The 23803-nt window shown below is 38.0% G+C and overlaps 1 protein-coding gene across 1 annotated transcript in view; it reads left to right on the top strand.

Annotated features, from left to right (window-relative positions):
- CDK17 (cyclin dependent kinase 17) overlaps positions 1-23803 on the top strand; it is a 145085-nt gene that overhangs the window by 53887 nt on the left and 67395 nt on the right. The window contains exon 2 of the mRNA XM_036760187.1: positions 2151-2299. Within this exon, the coding sequence (XP_036616082.1) occupies positions 2182-2299 (118 nt within the window). The 5' untranslated portion in view covers positions 2151-2181. The remainder of the gene's footprint in view (positions 1-2150; positions 2300-23803) is intronic.

Genomic DNA, 23803 nt, shown 5'->3' on the forward strand with positions numbered 1-23803 from the left:
TTACAACACTAGTTTTCGGGTTCCAAACTTTCTCTCCCTTACTCTCCTCCCCCCAACTTGCCATTATTTATGAATAAGATATCCAAATGAACAAAATTAGTTTTATGTATTTGGAAAATAATAGCCAAAGGTGATGCTGGGAAATACAAAAATTATTTTGGTAGGCTGTGTACTAAAGAAATGTGTACTTTGTAGGCACATGTGTTTAAAATAACTGGAGATTGATGTTATGCATGACCTGAGCATACTCAGTTGGAGGTTAGATGTCCATTTATTGTTATATTCAGAATGTGTGATTTGGGTAGGGATTCAACTAGATGACCTCAGGAATCCCTTTAAAAAATCTTAAAGATTTTGAAGCCTGATTTTAAGGGAAGACTTAGAGGCAGGCTTACTGATAACAACTGACGTGATAACTAATGGCTTGATATTGAAGATAGGAAAAAAAAGACAACCAAAAACAACAGAACTCCTCAGACTGAAATTGCTCAATAGTCTGATGCCTTTAGTCAAGCGGCCATCAACATTTTCATAACTGCTATTGCATCAACACCAGCAGAGTGATACAGTCCAATTTCCTGGGCTTTTGTTCTGGCCCTGCCATTAATTAGCTCACTTTGTTATCTCTGGGAAGTCACTTAACCTCTCTGGATTTCCATTTCTTATTCGCACTTTGAGAGATTAAATGAAATGAATCTCCAGAATTACTTCGTTTTACCTTTCTGTGATTTTGTTTTGCCAGTCACTAGAAAAGGTGAACAAGGTTCATTTTACTGGGTAAGAAGGCAGAGAATTATATATTTTGGAAAGATTACTGTCAAAGGTGATTTTAAAAAAAAATTTCCAATTCCAGATTTTCTCCCTTCACCCTGCATTGTTCCAGTTCTGTTCCCTTTACTTTGCATCAGTTCCTATATATCTTCCAAGGATTTTCTGAAATCATCCCCTTCATAATTTCTTATAGTGTACAGTAGCATCCCATCACAATCATAAACCATAACTTGTGGAGCCATTCCCCAACTGATTGGCATCGCGTCAATTTCCGATTCTTTGCCACCATGAAGAGTTGCTGTAAATATTTTCATACATCTGGATCCTTTTTCTTTGATCTCCTTGGGGTATAGACCTAGTAGCAGTATTGCTGGGCTAAACTGTAGGAACAGTTTTACTGCTTTTGCAGTGTAATTCTAAATTGTTCTCCAGAATGGTTGGACTAGCTCACAGCTCCACTCACAGTGTATTAGTACCTATTCTCCCATGTCATCTCTAGCATTTGTCATTTTCCTTTTATATCATCTTAGCCAGTCTCGTGGATGTGAGGTGGTACAAAGACTGATTAAACTAAAACAAGTATGGTGTTTCAATGAGTCTCTGAAAAGTGCTCTTAGGATATTTTATTATGCAGTTATTCATCCATTCAGATCTCTTGTCTCTTCATGTGATCAATGAGAGGGCAGATCAGAGTAAATAAATTACAGAATTGATGACCTTTCTTGCTGTTTGCATTTCTGTCCAATGTCTGGACCATTGGTTCATCCCACACAGTTTTTGCCTTCATAGTAGTTGGCCGTTTGGGAAATGTGAGATTCATTCTATAATATACCTAGAACATTTATCGTTGAATCTTCTAGCTCTGCCACTTGATCTTTGGGGCTTTTGTTTATCCTGTTACCTGTTTACAAAATGTTGTCACCTCCCCACCCCCTGCCCTGAGCTTCTGTAGAACTCTTGAAATTGTTATGCAAACACACCAAAACATTCTACATACTGTTTTTTCCAAAGTTGCTGAATGACTATATACTTCTCTTTTTCATTTTTCACTGTGAGCTAACATTCTGATGCTTAGATAACTATATTAACTTTTCTTAGAGTGAATACATTGCCTTATTTAAGTAAATATATTGTTTTATTATATTTTATTTTAATTTTTTTTGGAGGGGGAAGGCAGGGCAATTGGGGTTAAGTGACTCACCCAGGTCACACAGCTAGTAAGTATGTCAAGTGTCTAAGGCCGGATATGAACTCAGGTCCTCCTGATTCCAGGGCCAGTGTTCTACTTACTGCACCACCTAGCTGCCCCTTATTGTTTTATTTAAGTAAAAATTTCCAAGTAATCATGGCTATAACTTATTTTCTTTTTTCTTTTTTAGGCTTTTCCAAGCCAGACTATAAATTGGTAGAATGAAAAAGTTTAAGAGAAGATTATCCCTCACACTTCGTGGCAGCCAGACCATTGATGAATCGCTTTCTGAGCTGGCCGAACAAATGACTATTGAAGAAAACAGTAGTAAGGATAATGGTAAATATGTTTGTTTTTTTCCCCCAATTAATTTGTGACCAATCTAAAACAAGAATTTTTTTAAAGGAGAGTAATACCACCATTTCTAAGAGAAGTTAATTGATTAAAATAATTGCTAAAATGAGACCAAAAGATCCCAGAAATAATATGATCCTTAAAGCACTTGATCTCATCAGACAGAGAGGCAGCTAAGGGCAGTGCTTTTTCAGAATTTGTTCATTTGCAAAAGTTTATATTTTTAAAGTAATTTAATTTCTTCTCTTTTCTCTTTTATTAATACTGCTCAGGAATATAACTTTTGGTTGTTGTTCAGTTGTGTCTGAATCTTTGTGCCTCCATTTGAGGCTTTATTCGAAAAGATATTGGAGTGGTTTGCCATTTTCTTCTCCAGGTGAGGAAACTGAAGCAAACAAGGTAAAGTGACTTGCCCAGGGTCATGGAGCTAGTATCTGTGGCCAGAGGTTGTCCTGACTCCAGAGCCAGCACTCTATCCACTGGGCACCTAGCTGCCTGATAAAAGTTTACCTCTTAGGAAATTAGTAATTGTTGTTTCTAAGATTTGGTCTTTGACCCACTCAGTATTTAGGGTATTATTTTTTAGGCTCTAAATCTACATTATTCTTTTTATAGATGAGAGGCAGCATGATGTGGTCAATAGAGTGTAAGACTTGAGAGTCAGTAAATCTGGATTCAAATCCTGCCTTGACACATTCTAGTTTTGTGACTCTGGACAAGTCAAATTACTTAACTTTTCTGGGCCTGGTTTCCTCATCTGCAAAATAGAAATAATTTTTTAAAATTCAGTTTTATTTCAGTTTCTAATTCACTCCCACCTTCCCCTTCTCTCATCCTTTGAGAAAGAAAGAAAAATGAAAACTGTTAGACATATGTATAGTCATGCAAAACAAATTCTCACATAAACTGCATCCAGCTATGTTGATCAGAGTTCTTAAGTCTTTCAAAGTTTTTTGTTTTTACAGTATTGTTATTATTGTATCAGTTGTTCTGGTTCTGTTCACTTCGCTCAATATCAGTTCAGTTTAAAAAAGTCTTAGGTTTTTCTCAAGCTCTCTCCTTCATTTCTTTCTTTTCTTTCTTTTTAAAAAATTTTTCCTTTAAAATCTATTTATTTGTAAATTTTAAAGAAAAATTTTTCTGCTCCATACCATTCCATTCCATAGATATACTGTAACTTGTTCAGCCATTTCCCAGTTAATGGACACCCCTTAATTTCCAATTCTTTGTCATCAGGGAAAGAGCTGCTATAAATGTTTGTGTACATATGGGTCCTTTTCTTTTATAACTTTGGGTATAAACCTAGTAGTATCACTGGGCTAAAGGGTAAGCAGAGTTTAATAGCTTTGTGGTTATGTTTCCCAATTGCTTTCCTGAATAGCTGGACCAGTTCACAGCTCGACCAGCGATGCATCAATGTATTTATTTTTCCACAGCACATCCAGCTTTTGTCATTTTTCTTTTTTGGCAGCTTTGCCAATCTGATGGGTGTGAGGTAGTACCACAGAGTTGTTTCAATTTGCATTTCATGTAATTATTAGTGATTTAGAACATTTTTTTTCACATAGCTATTGATAGCTTTGATTTCTTCCTCTAAAAAGAAAAGATTCGTACCATTGATAATTTATCAGTTGGGAAACCGCTCTTGTAAAGTAGGAATAATAATAGCCCCTGCCTTGCCTGGCACAGATATGAGATCAAAATTAGTAAGTTTTTGGAAACCTTAAAAGACTACAAAGGTTATGAGCTGTTATTCCATTTCCTTTGTTTGATTATAGTTTCATCGAATTAGGGGCTGCCAAAGACATGTTTTAAGATTTCTGCATTTTCACTTTTGAGTCCTTTATTTCTTAGTATGTGATCAGTCTTTTATAAAAGTCCAGTGTGAACCTGAGAGTGACTTGAATGAGTGGAAAGTCATTTATTAAGTGCTTCCTGTGTGTCAAGCGCTGGAGATGTATGAATAGAAGAATGACACAGTCCTTGCGCCCAAGGAGCTCATGTTCTTTTTGGAGAATGCAACAGATATAGCATGTAGACTATAATTTACTCATTTCTTATTTTCATGTGTTCCCCACCCACTCCAAAATGTTTCTGCTGCTTGGTTGCAAGAAGCAACTTAATTGACTTGCATGTCAGAGGCCCTGTAGAGTTTGTTTAGTAGGAAAGAATGAAAGTTACTGACATCATTGGGTTATTATTTCTCATGATGGAGAGTGTCTAGCCATTCTGGGTATACAGTTTGGGATGCGCATCAGTTTTCTTTGCTTTTCAGCATATCATGTTCTGGCTTCTTTTTTTTTTAATCTTTAGTAAAAAAAACTTGTGTGATTTGTAATGGTGCTTTTTGTTTTGTGGATTGTTTTTAATTTCTTACTGCTGGTTTCCTATAAGATTCCCTTTTCCACCTTAAACTTTAGAAATTGATCCCAGCATTTCACAGTGAGTTAAACTTAGGGTTTATTTTTGCCAGTGTTAATGTCTCCTTTCAATTTATCTTCTTTCTTCTGTTTCCCCAGTGTAGCCAGGTTATTTTCTTATAATTTGTTGAAATGTTGCCCTATCTGTTCATTCTTGGGGATGCATTATTCCCAGAAATGATTGTAGCCATATTTGACTTTGGGTTCAGAGAAATCCAAAAAAGGTTTTTTCAGTGTGATATAAAATCTTCAGAGCATGAGCTATTTGGTTTTGTCTTTGTATCTCCATTGTCTTGCACATTGTAGACACCTCATAAATGTGTGGTGCACTTAACTGAATTGAATTTCAGTTATCTTTTTAAAATTTTTTTGTGTCTTTCTGGGTTATTATATTCCTCAGAAACAACTGCTCTTTTTTGATCTTTTTCAGGTTGATTGTCAAGTACATTTTTCTGTATTTACCTTTCAAAGATCTTTTCTCCACTGACATACAGGCCTGAACTTCCTTTATATTTCTTAATTTAACTTCTGAGTCACTTTGGAGATTTCTTCCAAGTTTCTTCGCTTTGTTGTTGGTCTAGTTTTCATTGCTTTCTTGTTTTCCTTTTGAGTATTTCTTATATTCATTACTTGGGGCCTCTTCTATGCTTCTTCCTTTTGGTAGGTTTCCTTTTAAGATTTTCTTTTCCTTTATTTTTTGTTTTTATTTTCAGTTCCAAATTCTCTCCCTCCTTCAACCATTGAGAAGGCAAGAAATAAAATACTTTTTTTGCTTACCTTACTTTATTTGATATATTTTTTCCTTTTTTGAAGTGATGAAGGAGAGTTGGGTTGAGTGAGTCCTCTTGGCAGAAATAATTTCTGAACCATATTGATTCAGAAAACAGCAAAACTAATGGTTTGGAAAATAAGGTTAACAAAAGCTTAATGTGAGACCCACAAAAGCTGAATCACTTCAAGAGCATTTATAATTGATAGTGGAAAGAGGAAAGTGAACATGCAGTGGGATAGTCATGTTAATGGGTTCTTTTCTTATCTCTTATAAGTAGTGATACAAAATCTCATTCTATGTGGACTCTAACATCCTAAGACCTGATGTCACCCACAAGAGTGTGGAAATGGCGTTTAAAAAGATGAGGTTGGGAGACTGGCTGACCATATATATAAATTTAAAAGAAATACAGAAGGAAAGAACAATATTCAAATGGAAGGGATCACAAATGTCTTTATTACCAAAACAATTCTGTGCATGACATGCTGATTGAATGAAACACACACAACAGAGCTTCCTCAGTGAACTCCAAGGTCACTAAAAGAAATATCTCTAATAATGTTAGATGTTCTTAAACTAATCCTTCCTGGACTACCCTATTGTGGTAGGTATCACCATCCATCCAGTCACTGAGGTGTTTGAAGTGTATGAAGTGAAATTTAAACCCAAGCTTTCCTGACTCCAAGTCTAACCAACTACACATGTTCAGTATCAGTAGCATGGCACTGTGGATAGAGCACTGGACTTGGATTGCAATGCCTCTGCCTAGGCTTCCTGACAAGCCATTTGTATTACCTACCTCAGGGAAGTTGAGACTCAGAAACGGAGGGATTTACGTGTACCCTAGTACCTTATTTGTGGCTAGGAAGTACCAGAGGCCAAATTTGAACCCATTTATTCTCAACACCTTGTCAAGCACTTGATTTGCTAGTAATCAGGTGAAATCAAAAGACCCATTTGTAGATAATAGGAAGTACCTTGAATCAGAGAAAGGCAAAGAAAATGCTTAAATGTGGGAGATAAACCATGATTCTTGGCTTATCTTTGAAGAAGGTGACAGGATAGAGAGATATTTGAGAGACACACAGAGAGAGAGGAGAGGAAAAGAGAAGGAGCTCTATTTTTTTGAGAAGGAGCTCTGCTTTTTGAAAGTCCCTTCTAAGATTAATACAAATGACTTTTACTAAGGAGAAAGGGTTAGTTAAGGAGCTGGAGGGTAGGCAAATGGTGTGGTAAAAAAGAAGGAAAGTTGTTTTGTGTAACTTTTTCCTAGGTAAAAGGGACATGACATGACTATTACACAATCAGTAAAGCCTTTTTAAAAAATTATCATAACTCATGGTACGGATATTTGCTCCACAAACAGAAATAGCAACATTTGTTTCCCTCCTCATTCTGTGTGATGGTTATTCATTTTTTGCCATTGTTATAAGATATAGAATTGGAGGGGACCAAAGGGATCTTTTAATCTAATTCCTCCATTTTATAAATGAGAAACCTGAACCTCAGAGTGTTAAGGTGTCTCACATGAGGTCATGCAGATTTTGAATAGCAAAGCCAGAATTCAAAACTAGTTCCATTGAGTCCATATCAAGTACTTTTCCCACTATATCATGTTGCTTCCAGCATTTTGGAGGCTTCCTTATACCTTGTGTAGGTTAAGTGTACAGGGGCTTTTTTGGTGTCCAGGAATAGATCTTACTATGTGGCCATCCCATCTCCTTTTTTAGAGGTGCAACTACTTTCATTTATCGCTAGAATGAGAATATGGTTGAGTTTCTCCAGTAGCATGTTAGCTTGCTCGTTGTTGGACTGAGTTTGTAAATTGAGTACCAGCATTAAATTAGTATGAGTGGTCTTGGAAGTATTTAGGTCACATCCTCTTTGCCTACTTGTTTCCCAAATAGACACTATTCCTATGAAAGCCATAGAAGACTATTCTTTGGTCACAATCTTTTGGGGTTGAATCACTGGATAACATGTACTCAGTCTTTTCCAATGTTGTGCCAAAACGAGCCGTTTGCACTTTAAGATCCAGCAAAAATTCTCTTTCATGGGCCTACACTTGATAACTGAGGATCACATACATGCTACAATGAAACTTTCTGGTTGAACTTAAGTAATTAAAAATTCCTAGGGCCGATCCAAGATGGCAGAGTACAGGGAGCAACCCATTTGAACTCTCCCAACATTCCCTTTCAAACAAATTTAATGTAACTCCTCAAATTAAATTTTGCAGCAGCAGAGCCAACAAAAGGTCAGAGTGATACGATTTTCCAGCCTACCTCAGCTTAGGAGGTGGGCAGGAGTGCCCTGTAACACAGGGGTGGCATTACAAACTGTGGGTCTTGGAGGTGGCCACATCAGCAGGGATAGCAGGCAGCAGCTTTGGGAGCTTTCAGCCCAGAGATAGTAAGGGAATCAGACAACTGGAACAGAAAAAGATTACAGGGGGACCCTTTGCTGGCACTAGGTGAAGCTATCTCTGGTTGGAGCTCTGTTACCCATAAACAGTTATGGAGTTGCATTTCCAGGATGGAAAAGATCGCAAGGGTCCTGGTCACAGTTCCAAGGCAAAGACAAACACTAGCACTTGTGGCCACAGGAGAGCAGGGGATTACAGTTCCAGGGCTAAGAGGAACAGGAGCATCAGCACTTGAGGCTACAGGGAAGCAAGGAGCCTTCCTTTGTAAGGAACAGGGCTCAGATAAAGAGAACAGTGACAACACTTTTCTCAGTATCATACCATCTTGGAAGCACCCAAAATTTTCAGAGCCTCAGAACTGACTCTGAAAACATCAGCATGAAAAGGCTTGAAGCTTGAGACTGTATTCCTCACCCCAGGGTTGGCAGAGCTCAACTTTAACATAAAGTTCAAAGTCAGAAAACAGGCTGGAAAAAATGAACAGATAGCAATAGCAACAACAAAAAGAACTTGACCATAAAAAGCTACTGTGGTGGCAGGGAAGACCAAGAGGTAAACTCAGAAGATAACAACGTGAAAACAGCTACAAGGAAAGCTTCAAAGAAAAATTGGACCCAAGTCCAATAGGAGTTCCTGGAAGAGTTAAAGAACAAGATAAGAATGGTAGAGGAAAAAAATGGGGAAAGAAATGAAAATAATGCAAGAAAATTATGAAAAAAATTAACATGGTAAAAAGCACAAAAAATATGGAAGAAAATATTTCCTGAAAAAACAGAATTGGTCTAATGGTAAAGAGGCACAAAAATTCACCGAAGGGGGGGAAAGCTCCCTAAAAAGCAGACTACACCAAATGGAAAAGGAAGTACAAAAATTCACTGAAGAAAAGAATTCCTTAAAAAGCAAAATTAGCCGAAAAGAAAAAGAGGTACAGAAGCTCAAAAGAAAATAATTCCTTATAAATTAGAATTGGGTAAGTGGAAGCTAAAGCTTCCATGAGTCATCAAGAAATAATAAAGGAATGGAAAAAATAGAAGCTAAGTGTGAAAACAACAGATGTGAAAATAGATTGAGGAGAAATGATTTCAGAACTATTGGACTACCTTAAAGCCATGATCAAAGAAAGATCCTAGATATCATAGTGCAAGAAATTATAAAAGAAAACTGCAGCATGGTAAAATAGAAATTGAAAGAATCCATCAATCACTTCTTGAATGATATCCCAAAATAAAAATTTCCAGGAATATTATAGCCAAGTGCCAGAGCTACAGGTCAAGAAGAAAATATTGCAGGGAGCCAGAAAGAAACATTTCAAATATCAGAGAGCCACAGTCACATAAAATTTAGCAGCTTCCATGTTAAAAAAGTGTAGGGCTTGGAATATGGTGTTCTAGAAGGCAAAGGAGCTAGGATTACAACCAAGAACCTCCCATCTACCCAGTAAAACTGAGTATAATTCTTTGGGGGAAAATGGATATTTAATGAAATAGAGGACTTTTGTGTATTCCTAATGAAAAGACCAGAGCTGAATAGAAAATCTGACTTTGAAACAAGAGACTCAAGAAACATAAAAAGGTAAACATGAAAGAGTAATCATAAGAAACACAATAAAATTAAATTGTTTACATTTCTGTATAGGAAGATGAACTTTATCATAATTAGGGCAGTTAGAAATCTATATAGACACAAGTGTGACACAGTTGTGTTGGGATGAGGGAGTGGGGGGATGCATTGAGAAAAGGGGGGAGGGAGAGGTAGAATTGGGAAATTTTTCTATCATAAAAGAGGGGCATGATAAGAGCTTTTATAGTGGAGGGGGAAATGGGGGGGTGGGCAATCCTTGAACCTCACTCTCATTGGAATTGGTTCAAAGAAGGTAGAATTAGTTAGAAACACTCTGTTGGGTATAGAAATCTGGCTTACCCAATAGGGAAATAGAAGGGGAAGGGGATAAGAGGTATAGAGGATGAAGGAGTATTGATAAAAGGGAGGGCAGAGTAAGTGAGGAAGTGGTCAGAAGCAAAATGGACTTTTGAATTAGGATAAAAAGAGAGAAGGATAAATAGAAGAAACTAGGATTGAGGGAAATACACAGTTCATAATCATAATGTGAATGTGAATGGGATGAATTCACTCATAAAATGGAAGTGGTTAGCAGAATGGATTAGAAACCAGAATCCAACAAAATATTGTATGTAACAGACATACCTGAAATAGCCTCAAAGAATTAAAATAAAGGGCTAGAAGAGAATATGTTATGCTTCACCCGAAGTGAAATAGTCAAGGGTAGCAATTATCATCTCAGACAAAGCATAAGCAAAAATTGACCTAATTAAAAGAGATAATCAGGGAAATTACATTTTTCTAAAAGATACCATGGACAATGAAGTAATATCAAAAATTTTTACAGCAATTTTCTCTGATTAAGGTCTGATTTCTCAAATATGTAGGGAACAGAGTCATTTATAAAAGTAAAAGCCATTCCTCAATTGATAGTAGTCAAAGGATATGAACAGGCAGTTTTCAAAAGAAGAAATCAAAATTGACTATCAAAATATAGTTATGGCAATGCTCTAAATCACTGATTAGAGAAATGCATATTAAAACAATGAAGAACCACCTCACACCTATCAGAAATGACATGGTGGAGGGCATGAGAAGAAATGGGTACACTAATAAACTCTTGGTGGAGTTGTGAACTGGTCCAACCTTTCTGCAGAGTTTGTAACTATACTGAAAGGGCTATAATACTTTTTGACCCAGCAATTCCACTACTAGCTTTGTACCCCAAAGAGAGCAAAGAAAACAGAAAAGGACTTACATGTACGAAAATATTTATAGTAGCTCTTTTTGTGGTGTGTGATTGTGATGGAATACTGTTGTACTGTAAGAAATGAAGGGTGGAGTTGGGGGAGGGATCAATGACATTCAGAAAAACCATGGCAAGACCTATATGTACTGATACACTGAAGTGAGAAGAACCAGAAGATCATTGTACATAATGATGATCAGCTGTGAAAGACTTGGCTGCTCTGATCAATACAGTAATCTAAGACAATTCCAAAGGGCTCATAATGGAAAAAATGCTGTCCACCTCCAGAGAGAACTGATGAACTCTGAGTGCAAATTGAAATGTAATTTTCTTGCTCTTTTTTTGCTTTATTTATTTATTTGCAGTATGGCTAATATGTAAATACATTTTGCATGATTTCACATGTATAACTGATAACGTTTTGCTAGCCTTCTCTGGGTGGGGGAGATTGGGAGGGAATTTGGAAATCAATTTAAAAAGAAAAGAATGTTGAAAATAAACAATAAGTTTAAAATAAAAAGCAAAAATTTTTTAAGACTCTAAGATAAAATTTAAAATGCAGGTAAAAATTTGCAGATGGGTCAGTTTTAGAGAGTGTAAGTCTTAATAAAATAAAAATTAGTTTCAAAATTAAGCATCCTTTTCTAGAGTAAAATTTTACAGATAGAGAAAATGTTCAATCATATATTAAGTACTTAGCATGTTTGGCAGGGTGGCTAAGTGAGACCGTGTTCATGCTCAGCTTGCTACCATCTTAAAATGACTAGAAATATACTAGAGTAAAGGAAAACCAACATTCAGCAAAGGAGATGAGAAAGAAATCGAAGAGCCTGTACAGTGAATATTATGAAGTAAAAGGTAAGTAATTTGGAAATATTAGATGGGAAGGAAAATTCTTCAGTGTCTACTATGAGATTCCCCAGACATGGTAATGGAAAGAAGTGTTCAAACTTCAAAGTTTGTTTTTGGAGGGGGGGGGGACGACAAAAAGGAATTAACGATATCGAGATGGAAAACAAACTAGAAATTAGAGCTCTTAATGAAGAAAGAAATAGATAACTTTGGGTGTGGAGAATCATCAAAACAGTAGAATCTCTGAGAAAGAATGGCAGATTTGGAATTCAGGAATGCAGAGGTAGAAGAGAGATTATCGAGACACATTCGTACCATCAGGGAGCAAAGCATGTTACGGCTGATTCCCCTTTAGAACTCCTCTCCAGGCAACTAGATGGTACACTGGGGAGAGCTCTGGGCCTGCAGTCAGGAGTGCTAGAAGGGAACTTCTCCTGGTCTCATGTAGCTCTCAGCCATGCTTTTGTCAGCCTTTAAAAAAAAATTGGATGAACATGCTTCTCAACATTGTCAGGTGACACAGACTTGCAGTATTGGATAGCAAAAATCACCTTTCATCAAGATGTTAAGTCAGTGTGTACGTTGGAAAGAGCACTGACCTTGAAATCACAACAGTAAGCGAAGCCCCAGCTCTTCCATTTTCTAGGGATGTGATGGGCAGCAAGTCAATTCTGAACGTTCTGGTGCTTGCATTACGTACTTCCTGTGGTGGTTAAGGAAAGCACTGTGTAAAGAGTAAAGCACTATAGAATCTAAATGATCACATTAATTAATTAAAAACAATAAGGTCAATATCAGTGGGAAGTGATGAAGTTTCGCATTTAACTTTGGGGGGAAAATCACCTGTCCTGTGTGAAACACGGGAGTAGATCTGGCTTAGTAGTTAAAGGGAAAGCCCTAAGGGCTTTAGATGACTGTTAGCCCATTAGAAGGCAGCAGTGTGACAGGGCTGCCCCCAAAAAGCTAATGTAATTTCAGGCCGCATAATAGAAGTATAGTGTCCAGATCACAAGAAATAATAGTTCCACTGTACCTTGCCTGGTCAGACTATGTATGGGTTATTGTGTTGGATTCTTGGCACTATTAAGAGGGCCATTCACAAACTGGAGCAATACAAAAGAAGTCAGCTAGAATGGGGAGCTGCCTGGAAACCCTGTGGTCTGAGGAAAGACTTCCACCTAGAGAAACACGGAGGCAGCGGGGTAACTTTTTAAATATTTGAAAATCTGTCATGTGGCTCTGGGATTCTTTTTTCTCTTATTTTTTTTTTGTGGCCTCATTGGCTTACATGGGTTTAATGAACATTTCTATATAGATGACTCCCAGATTTATATATCCCATCCTTGTCTCCTAAACTCCTGCCCCCTATCACCAATCTCCTAGACACTGGACATTTGGAGTGGTTGTCCTATAGTCATCTCAAACTCAGCATGTTTCAAATGGAACTAACTCATTTTTCCTTCCCAAATTTAGCCCTCTTCTAACTTCCTTGTTTGGCTCAACCTTGAAATTGTCCGAGATTCATTCTTTCTCATTCATCATATACTGTCATATTTCAGGTTTCCTCAGTTGTACTTCTTCAGCATCTCTTCTGTATGTCTCTTTCTCCCTACTTCTATTCCTACCCTGTCTTCACCTCTTACCCAGACTATTAACAGTAGTTTCATATTACTACAATAGTTTCTGTATTAGTCTCCTTGCCTTAGGTTTCTACCTTTCTCTAATCCATCCACACTGGGTTGACAGTCATTTTCTTAAAGCATGGGTATGACTGTGTCACTCTCCCAGCTCAGGTAAACTCCAGGGGCTTCCTATTACTTCTAGGATCACACACAAACTCCTTGCATTTAAAGCCCTTTACTGCCTGGCTCCAGCCTACCTTTCCAGCCTTATTCTCCATTGCTTCTCTTGATGTTCTTTATGGTGCAACCAAGCCTGCCTTCTTATTCTTCGCAGTACAATATTCCATATGTGCCTTTGCATGAATATACCCCGTGCCTGGAATGTGCCCCCTTCTCATCTCCCTAGAATCCCTAGTTTGCTTCAGACAACTTTCTATTGGATTCCCCTTCTGATTGTTCTCCCCTGCCCACCTTCAATTTATTCCCATAACAGCAAGTAAGCTCCTGGAGTGCAGGTGCCTATTTGTTTTTCTGGTCACCTGGCACATAGTAGTGGGTAATAGGTAATTGTCTATTAATGGACTGGTGGAAGAAGGATGAGACTTGGTTTGTATTGGCCTGTGGACTGAACTAGGACCTACTGGTAAAAGTTATCTGGAAGCAGATTTCAATTTAGCCTAAGAAAAGCTTCTTAACAGTTAGAGATGTCTGAAGAGGAAACAGGCCATCATGTTAAGCACTGATATCTTTGTCCATGTGTTCACAGAAAGCCTGGGTGGCTTTTGTTTTATGGATATTATGAAAGATTCCTGCTTTGAAGGGAAGGGTCTAGATGTGAGGTGTCAGAAGTTCCTACTTGTACCTGCATATCTGGGCCATGTAATTGGGAAATGTTTAACAAAATAAATAAAAATTCAGTCCATTATAGTGTTAATTTGTGGTTGTCTAAGTCACTATATGCCCTGCAGGGATCTCTTTATGTTTGAGTTTGGTCTAGGTGGCCTCCAGGCTTTTAGGTAGCAAACATTTCTGTGGCTTAGTGTACATTCAGTTCCATTTGGGCTGAAAGTGACTGATTCGGTAGGACTTTCATGTTAGCATTTATTAAAGAGACCATCTTGCATAGTGATGCTGAATGTGCATGAAACCTAACTTAAATCTATAAGAAACTAACAGAAAATGCACTACATCTTCTTTGTTAGCACATCATCCTTTGCCAGTTCCCTGAGTCAGAGAAAGATATGGTTATGTAAAAGCAAGCCCTCCAAGCTTTTTGGAATTCCCTGTCTTTCATATTCAGCTTGTAGGACTGTTGGGAAGAAAGGACAAGCATTCCATGTTTATAAAACCACAAGTAATTTGGATAATTAGTGCTTTTATGGTCCCTTGGACAAGGACAACAGACAGTCTTGTTTGCTCTATGATATCACAGTTTCCCTTCCAGACCCTCTCGTCTTCTCTTAGCATTAGCATCCACCTCTGAACAGCTGCTTTCTTTTGAGCTAGATCAAGGGGTAGGAACTGAGCCAAACAGGCTGCTGAAAGAAATGGGAAAGCTTTGCTGGCCACCAAGAGGGCCAGGAAAAGTGAGAGGACTTCATGGCAGTGTGTCCAGAGCTCCAGGAAGGAATGTCTCCTTTCCTGGCACTGTTTCAATGTCCTCCCCTCCTTTCTGCATTTTTTTAAACAGTGGAATTCTGCATCCTCTTCATAAACTTCTTAAGGGCTAAGATTGAAATCACCTTCACAGAAATTAGTAATTCAGGTGGCCTGGTAGGACCTCCTTTCCTCTATTCCCTCCTTCCCCCTTTTTTGTTTCCATAACATGGGTTTTACCTTAAGTGAACTATACTCTGTGCCCTTTCATTTGAATCAGATATAAATGTCAAATTTGAGGGAAAAAAAAAACCATTGTTAGAATTGGAATAATAATTCTAACAAAATTATCTGAGAATTTTTAGAAACATTTACCTCAGTGAATAAATCTCAAACACATTTTTGTTTGGTTTGTTTTTGGAGGAGGGAAGGCAGGGCAATTGGGGTTAAGTGACTTGCCCAAGGTCACACAGCTAGAAAGTGTGTCAAGTGTCTGAGGTCGGATCTGAACTCAGGTCCTCCTGACTCTAGGGCCGGTGCTGTATTCACTGCACCACCTAGCTGCCCCCACAATTCTTAATATAGTTTTAGGAAGACTAGCTGCCCCACTCACTCAAGCATATTTATTTTAAGAGTTGGCTTACATGATATAGTTCTTTTGGCTGTATTGAGTCCATATATATATAAGTTTTAAAAATGCAAATCTGTTTTGTTTTGTTACCAAGGTTGGTAGGAGATTTATGTCCTCAGTCTTAATAATCTTGGTGTATTTTTTTTAATTGTATGGAAAGATGTGGTAAGGAAAAATAATGGGCAATATCAGTCCATCTTTTCATATTTTTTTATCAAGTATATTTATTTCAGATGCATTCCTTAAGCGGATCACTTAAGGAATTTTGCATTATTTTAAAGTGAATTTAAAAAAAATATTGAATACTCTTTGAAAAAATAATGTCTTTTGCTTTGTCAGATTAATACTCTTTTCTACACTACCTTGGTTTCCTCATATTTTCATTACGTTGAATTCTATGGTCAGAGGTTTTTACCTCTGAGACCTACAACCTCTAAGATCTATCAGCTTCTAAGTGTTCAATAACCATCTCCATGCAAATGACTCCCAGATCTATCTATATAGCCCTCAGCTTTCTCCTGAGCTCCAGTCCCACATCACAAGCTAGGACCCATGGCCCCCACCTTAGTATTTCAAAACTCATATCTCTTAAGCACCTCAAACTCAGCTTTTCCAAAACAGAACTAAGGATCTTTTCCTTCCAAACTCACCCCTCTTCCTAACTTGTCCGTTTCTGTTGAGGGCACCACCATCTTTTCATGTTTCTTCCACCTTGGAGTCATCCTCTCCTCCGTTTTTCTCACCCTGCATGCCCAGGAAGTTCCTAAATCTTTTTAGTTCTACTGCCACAACATCCCTCCTCATAAGCCCATCACCTATAACTCAGGTCTACACTCCAATCCATCCTCTATTCAGCTGCCAAAGTGATTTTCCTGAAGTACAGATCTGACTGTCACTCTCCTGCCCAGGAAACACCAGGTTTTTTTTTTTATTGATTGAAAAAGACCCAGAAAAGATTGTTGGCCTAATAGATGTGCAGCATGAACTGTGCTTTGTCTTATGACTCAGCTAATTTTAGATCTGGAAAACTGGAACCCCCAAGCCAGCATTCCTGAGCATTGAAAGCTCCATAACATTTGTGAGGAGCTGGCAGCCAAACCTTCCCAAACTGTGATCGTGTCCTGCCTTCTCAGAGTGGGTGAAAGACAACCTGAATGATTGATCCAAAGATGTGTTTGGTGTTGGTGTGATTCAGCAGGTGGAATGTTTCCACACTTTGTCAGAACCTGTAGAAATTCATCATGTCTTCTGGGTCAATAATTGGACATTTTTAAAAAGGTGAAACAGATGTATCAAGATTAAAAAATAATTTTGTTAATTTTAAGACACTGATCCGTTTTCAGTGTGAGTATAACTGACTTACATAGAATTCTCCTTATAACTTTAGCTACCTGTTTTTTCTCCTCCTCCCTTATAATTTGGTAGCTCTTTTACTCTTTCAGAGTTATTTTTGCTATTTTGAACATAGGCTAAGAGGCCTCTCTGTTGAGGCTTTCCTTTTTCTTCTAAACAGGATGAAAACATTTAATTGAAATTGGGAATGCCTGAGCCAGGGCTGAAAAAATATAAATTGCCTCTTTGAAGCCTGGTAGGTGCATGCAGAATAGTGTTGGGCAGCTTGATTATAGATAAAAGAACATCATTTAAATGTAACTTCATCATATGCACAGAGATATAACTAAAGAATGCCCTTTTAGGAGTAGAATCTTATGTATTTAAAGTTACAGTTATTCAAACAAGTGGTTTGGATATAACTAGTTATTACACAAATTACTCATTTAGCATGCCCAATGGTGTTGAAGCCCTGGGGACAAAGACTGAGCCATAGAGAGTTGAAATATGTTATCCATTCATTAAATTTTTTATTTTTAAAAAAATTGCAGAAAGTTTAAGCCTAAAATTGTAGTGAAAACTAAAGTCACTCTAAACACTTGCAGTCTCACTATTATTCTTAAGCTTCACATATTCAGATAATTTTGGATGAATCAGGAATGATGTAGAAAAGATCCAATTCTGTTTAATTGTGATACATATAGAGAACAGATTTTCAGTATGCAGCACACACCGAGCCATCACCACCAAGCAATGAGATGTGATGGAAAGAGCTCTAGATTTTGGAAACCAAAGATCCACATTCAAGTCATAGATATATGACCTTGGGCAAATCACTGTGATCAATCTTAGCCTTAGTTTCTTCTTTGGTAAAATGGGAATAATGTCCTTTTTAGATTCTTTATAAAGCTATTTTGAAGATTAAATGTGATCATGTGAAGGATTATATATACATAAAATTGCTCATCATGCATTTTGAGAACCTGCTCTGTCAGTGCCTTGAGTTCCTTCTAATGCAAAACAACTCAGATGGCATTATGATATTGCTAGTAGATGGAGTATGAAATGTAGAGTAAGGTTTGATAATCCTTCTCCCTGTTTGTTAATGCCAGGGTGCTGCAACCCCTGGGCCTTAACAGGCTAGGTTTTAAGATATGTGATTTAGGTTGGTTGTAATCTGTCTGGCCTTTCCTGAAGAAATAGGGTTAAATTTAATCTAGATGTGTCCAAAAGTTTACATTACTTGGGTGGCTTTCAGTCACTCAATGCTTTCTCACTGTGCCCCATCATTCCTTCTCAAAAAACAAAAACAAACCACATACCCCAAACTAAAAATAGCTTTTGTGTCTAAGGCAGGCAGAGCAGAGACTCATAGCTTTTTCAGGCTGAAAGGCATCTTAGAGCTAGCTCATTTTTAACTCAAGCCTCTCATTATACAGAAGAGAAAACTGAAGCTTGAGGTGGTAGGTAGGGTAAGTCATGTCTCCTTTCTCTCAATCTTTTGGGCAGGGCAACTCTAGGACAGGAAATGGCTTTGCTGGCCAAGATTGACACTTCTGGTTAAAATACTTTTGGTAAATAAACATGTTTCCTTAATGTTGAAAGACTGGACAACCCTGATCAGTGCCAGAACCAGCTATGATTGCAAGGTCTGATGGTAAAGCACACTACTGTTCACCTCCTCCAAAGAGATGATGAATTCAGGATGCATAGCAGAGTGTGCATCTTGACAACCAGCTGACATGGGGCATGACTTTGCTTGTCCATGCATGATTGTTGAAAGGGGTTTTTCTTTCTTAGTTTTTCCAATGCAGGTGTGTGGAGGGGTGAAAGGGAAAGAGAGATAGGGCAGCAAAAAGAGAAGAAAAGAAAAGGGGGCTCGTTGAGTCATTTTTTTTTAAAGAGAGACAGAAGGAAAGCCAGAAAGAAGCATTGATAAGCAGGACAGCTTTGAAAGTGATCGGTTGAACTTATTATCTGCTTAAAAAGATATACAAGTTGTACATGAGAGAATCCTACGGTTTCATATATGGTCTTCTTATGTTCTTCATATGTGGAAAGGCCCATTTTGCTTGGTGCTGAGTTTAGAATAAAAACACACTTGCACACAAATGTATATGTATAATGTTTCGGTGGCAGAAAGTTCTGTTCCTCATGGCTTGTAGTTTATTTTGTCATAATTCAAGTCACATGTGTTCTGATGAAGGTTCAAAGTCTCCTGTGGACAGTATTTCAGATTATATAATTTTCAAGCTTTGTCACTTAATGCAGACAACTGTGTCATTCCACAAAAACCCCTTCAACCCCGGGGCTAATTCTTGGGACCTCTGTGGCCAATTTAGGCTGGACTTTGTGGTAACAAAAGGATTGCCTCTCATATCTCAACTATTTTTAGTGTCAATGTTGAACTAGCTACCAACAGACAATGAAAAATGCGTTCAAATCTGAGCCAGCCCAGCTCTGGGGATCATCCAGGTTCAGACCTAGAAGCAAAAGAGAAACCTGACGTTAATCAGTTGCTTTCATCTGCCATAAGAATGTAGGCTCAGTTACTGGAGTAAATGTGAAAGTTAGACATTAATTTATAATTACATTGTTCATTTGGTTTTGCTTCCATTTCTGACTTGTATAATTATATGCAAAACATTACTCTGGAAATTATGGCTTAAGGTTTCCTTAGTTTATAAAGAGGCAGTATGGAATAGTATAAGACCTGTATTCAGTCAGTGAGATCTGGGTTTGCATCCTGCCTCAGGCATTTATCAGTTGCATGACCCTTGGCAAGTCAGCTTATCTCTGGAATCCCAGTTTCATTATATGTGAAATGGGAAAATAGGACCTACCACACTGGTTTTTCTAGGACATTTCAGACATAAAATGTCCAAAGCAGAACTTTATCCTAAATCTTTTATTTTCCTAAAACTCTACACCTCTTACAAACTTTGTTATTTCTACTAAAAGGCACTACTGTTCTTTCCATCTCTCTGGTTCATATACTTGGTGTTTTCATTGACCCATCACTCTTCTTTACCCATCTATTCCATTCAGTTGCCAGATCTTTCCAGTTGTCCCCCTGCCACACTCTCAAGTCTGACCACTTCTCTCATGGCTACCACTTCAGTTCAGGCTATCATCAGCTCTTGATTTTTGCTTTTGGTCTCCTTGCCTCATATTGTTCTTACTCCTGTCCATCTTCCATACTCATGAAATAATTTTCCTTATATTCAGATTTGACGATTTCTCTCCTCTGCTCAATAAATTCCCTTGGCTCCTGTTGCCTCTAGGATTTAAAAAAATAAAATAAAAACAAATTCTTTTGTTTAAATTTTGAAGTCTATAACCTTCAACCATCTTTTTCACAAAGCCTTTCCTGATTCCTTCAACTGCTCATGCCCTCTCCAAAACTACTTTTTATTTAACTTTTTGTTGTTTAGTAATTTTCAGTCATGTCGGATTCTTTGTGACCCCATTTGGGGGTTTTCTTGGCAAAGATACTGGAGTGGTTTGCCATTTCCTTCTCCAACTCATTTTACATATAAGGAAACTGGGGTAAACAGGGTTGAATGACTTGCCTGGGTTTACACAGGTAGTAGGTGTCTGAGGCCAGATTTAAACCCAGGAAGACGAGTCTTCCGGACTCCAGGTTTGGCACTCTATCCACCAAGCCGCCTACTTGCCTTTTATTTAACTACTTTGTATTTGTATTCTCTTTGTATTTATTCTTTTTAACTAACTTCAGTATCTTTCCCCTTGCTTTTTCCTAACTTTCCTATTACTTATCCTTTCAATCACCCAGGCCCTCAACCTCAGTATCATCCTCAACTTTGCACACGCTTCTTTCTCCCTGCTCTCCCTCCCCTGCCCCCACCCCGGCCACCCCATATCAGTTGTCAGGTTCTGTTAACTCTACCTTTGTAACATCTCTGTATGCCCTCTTTTCTCCTCTGACACTGCCAGCAGCCTGGTTCAGGCCCTGATCATTTTATGCCTGCTGGTTGGTCTCCCTGTCTTAAATATCTCCCCATCTAATTTATCCTCCAGCTACCTGTTAGATTGATCTTCCTAAAGTGCAGGTCCAATTATGTCACCACCGCCCTTCTCCTTCTCCTTATTCATTAACCTCCAATGACTCCCTATCCCCTCCAGGATCAAATATTTTCTCTGGCTGACCCCCATGCCTGGAATTCCTTCTTTCCTTCTGCTGCCTCTTATATAGCCTCTGGCTTTCTTAAAGTCTCAGCTAAAATTCTGCAAAAAAGCCTTTCCCATGTACAGCTGAAAAATCAGTATATTCCCATTCAGTATTCTTCAAAGGCCTTCCATACTTAACTTTTCTAAATTTCTGTTCATCTCTTTAACTTGTTTATTTTATAGCTAATTTTTATCTAGGTCTTGTGAAGGAAATTGAGATCCCCTGTAATTATAGTTTTATTATTTATTTTCTCCTATAACTCATTTAACCTTTCTTTAAAAAAATTTCAGTGCCATTTGGCACATATATGTTCAGCATTACTATTCGTTGTCTGTGATACCTTTTAGTAAAATGTAGTTTTCCTGATTATCTTTTTCAGTTAAATCTATTCTTGCATTTGCTCTGAGAACATGATTACTACCCCTGCCTTTTTTGCTTAAGCTGATGCATAACAGATTCTCCTCTAGCTCTTTAACTCTGTGAGTCTTTCTGTTTGAAGCATATTTTTTGTAGGCAGCACATTGTTGGATTCTGGTTTCTAATCTATTCTATTCTTTTCCTCTTTAGTGGGTGAGTTGATGCCATTCACAGTTATGATTACTAACTGTGCATTTCCCTACATCTTATTCTGTTAATTTATCTTTTTCTCAGAAAGCCTTTTCCAATCCCTTAATGCTAGTGCCTTTGCCTTGACATAACCAGTTTTCCATGTGCATATCGTGTATATACGTAGTTGTTTGCACATGGTCTCTCCCATTGAGAGTGGGGACTAGTTTGTTTTTTTTTTTCCTTTGTATCTCCAGCACTTAACATGATGACTAGCACATAGAAGGAACCTGATAAATACCTGCTGATTTGACTTGTATATATTTATGTGTTTGTTTTCTTCCTCATTAGAATTAAAGGCCCCCTAGAGTAGAAATTATGATTCTTGATATTTATATCCTGCATATGCCTAGCATTGTGTCTGACACGTAGGCATTGAATGAATTGCTCACTAGTTGGTTGATTGTTGTGAGGATCAAACAACTTAATTTACCTCAAATGGCAAAGTGCTGGATTTAGAGTCAGTAGGACTCAGATACCCACCCAGCTGTGTTCCCCTGGGTAGTTCACTTAACCTCTCTGAGCCTCAGTTTCCTCGTCTGCAAAATGGAGATAATAGTAGCTATCTCACAGGGTTGTTGTGAGGATCAGATGAGACACAGTAATGTAAAGCACTCTGGAAACCTTGAAATGCTCAGAAATTCTCTTGTTACTGTTGTCATTACATTACCTCTACCCTGTCAGAAGGCATCATTAGGCTACCTGTGTCAGACTCCCTTTCTTCCATTATCCCTGAGGCATCACGTCAGGCCAGATCTTTCTGATTCTTCTGTGGTGCGCTGCTGTCCATTTTCACCCACATTGAGATGTGTTTGTGAGAGTGAATTAAAGGGATCAGGGCTTTGAATCCTGACCTCTCCAAACTGAAACATTGATCAGCTACCCACCTCCTTCAGTAAGTCGCACTAGACTCTAGAGCCCCGGCACTTTCACATTGCTGTGTTCCTTTGGTGAAATTGTGCCCTTCTTGACTGTGAAGAATAGATTATTTTTGAGAAGGGCCGAAAATGCTTCTCATTTGTCAGCTGAATCTTCAGCTAGAAATAGGGGTTTCTCTGGGGTTGAGCTAGCTCTTCTCATATACTTTCTAGATACTGCTGCATTAAAATCTTTTTTTTTTAATCATTTCCAGTGCATCCTTGCTCCAGTCTGCCACCCTTTGAAGACTGTACAGCTGCCCTTCGTATTGGCTGTTCTCAAAGTCCTGCCCAGCCCAGCTCTGAGCTGAGCTGAGCATGGGCCGAGCAACCCTACCCACTCTAGTCTGAATTTTAAACTTTAATGTTTCTAATTTTGATTTTCTAGGACTGTACCTCCCATTTGTCACACTGTTACTGCCAAACTGTCTTCCTACTCCTATCCTTGTTGCACCAAAATGGAACCAGCTAAGAATAATCCCTGGTTTGTTTCTGCACATTTGTTTTTACCATGGCTTAAATAAAAATGAAATTTTAGAAAGTATCCACAGTGCTACTAGGTTAACACTGTGATTTTTCTTGTTGTTGTCCTTGTCACCGTTGTTGACATTGTCCATGTTGTTATTTCAGGCTGGCTCCTTCCGATGCCTTCTTGGTCACAAACTGGTATATATTTGGCTCCATTATTACCATTTACTGTACTTTTAAACATGCAATCATGAAGGCATCGTTACTGGTTGACCAAGGTCCTATAATTTTTTTTTTTTTATTATAAAGGTTTTCCAAATTCAGAATGATTGAAAACCTCCGGTCTGTACCCAGTAACTGTTCATCTGATGCTTCCCTGATACGGTCTTGCCTTGTTACCCAGTTTACGTACGTGGTTGGATCCACAGGTCTTCTCCCAGACTCGAGTGCTGTCTCCTTTAGTGTCAGGCTAGTATATCCTCACCCAGACAGGGCCATGCAGTAGTAATGACATCTCCTATTTGTGTAGTGCTTTTGTAAGATTAACAAAATGCTTTCCTCACGACAGTCCTTTGGGTAGATAATCCTCAAATGTTTGTTGGTTGAATTTGAAATGAAAAGCATGTAGCAGGATTTTTTTGAAAAATAAAATTAAGGCAACCTTAAAGTAAATTTTAAAATGGAAATAAAACTCTGTGGAGAGCTTTAAAAAATATACCATTAAATTTTCCAGATTAACTTGAACAAGAAATGTATACTTAATTAAGCTTACAAGGGTCACACTCAGAAATTGCAACTTGGAAGTCATAATTTAGATGTGTTCCTTATGGAGACTGACAAAAATATC

This window comes from Trichosurus vulpecula, chromosome 5, assembly GCF_011100635.1.
Source record: "Trichosurus vulpecula isolate mTriVul1 chromosome 5, mTriVul1.pri, whole genome shotgun sequence".
Lineage (NCBI taxonomy): Eukaryota > Metazoa > Chordata > Mammalia > Diprotodontia > Phalangeridae > Trichosurus > Trichosurus vulpecula.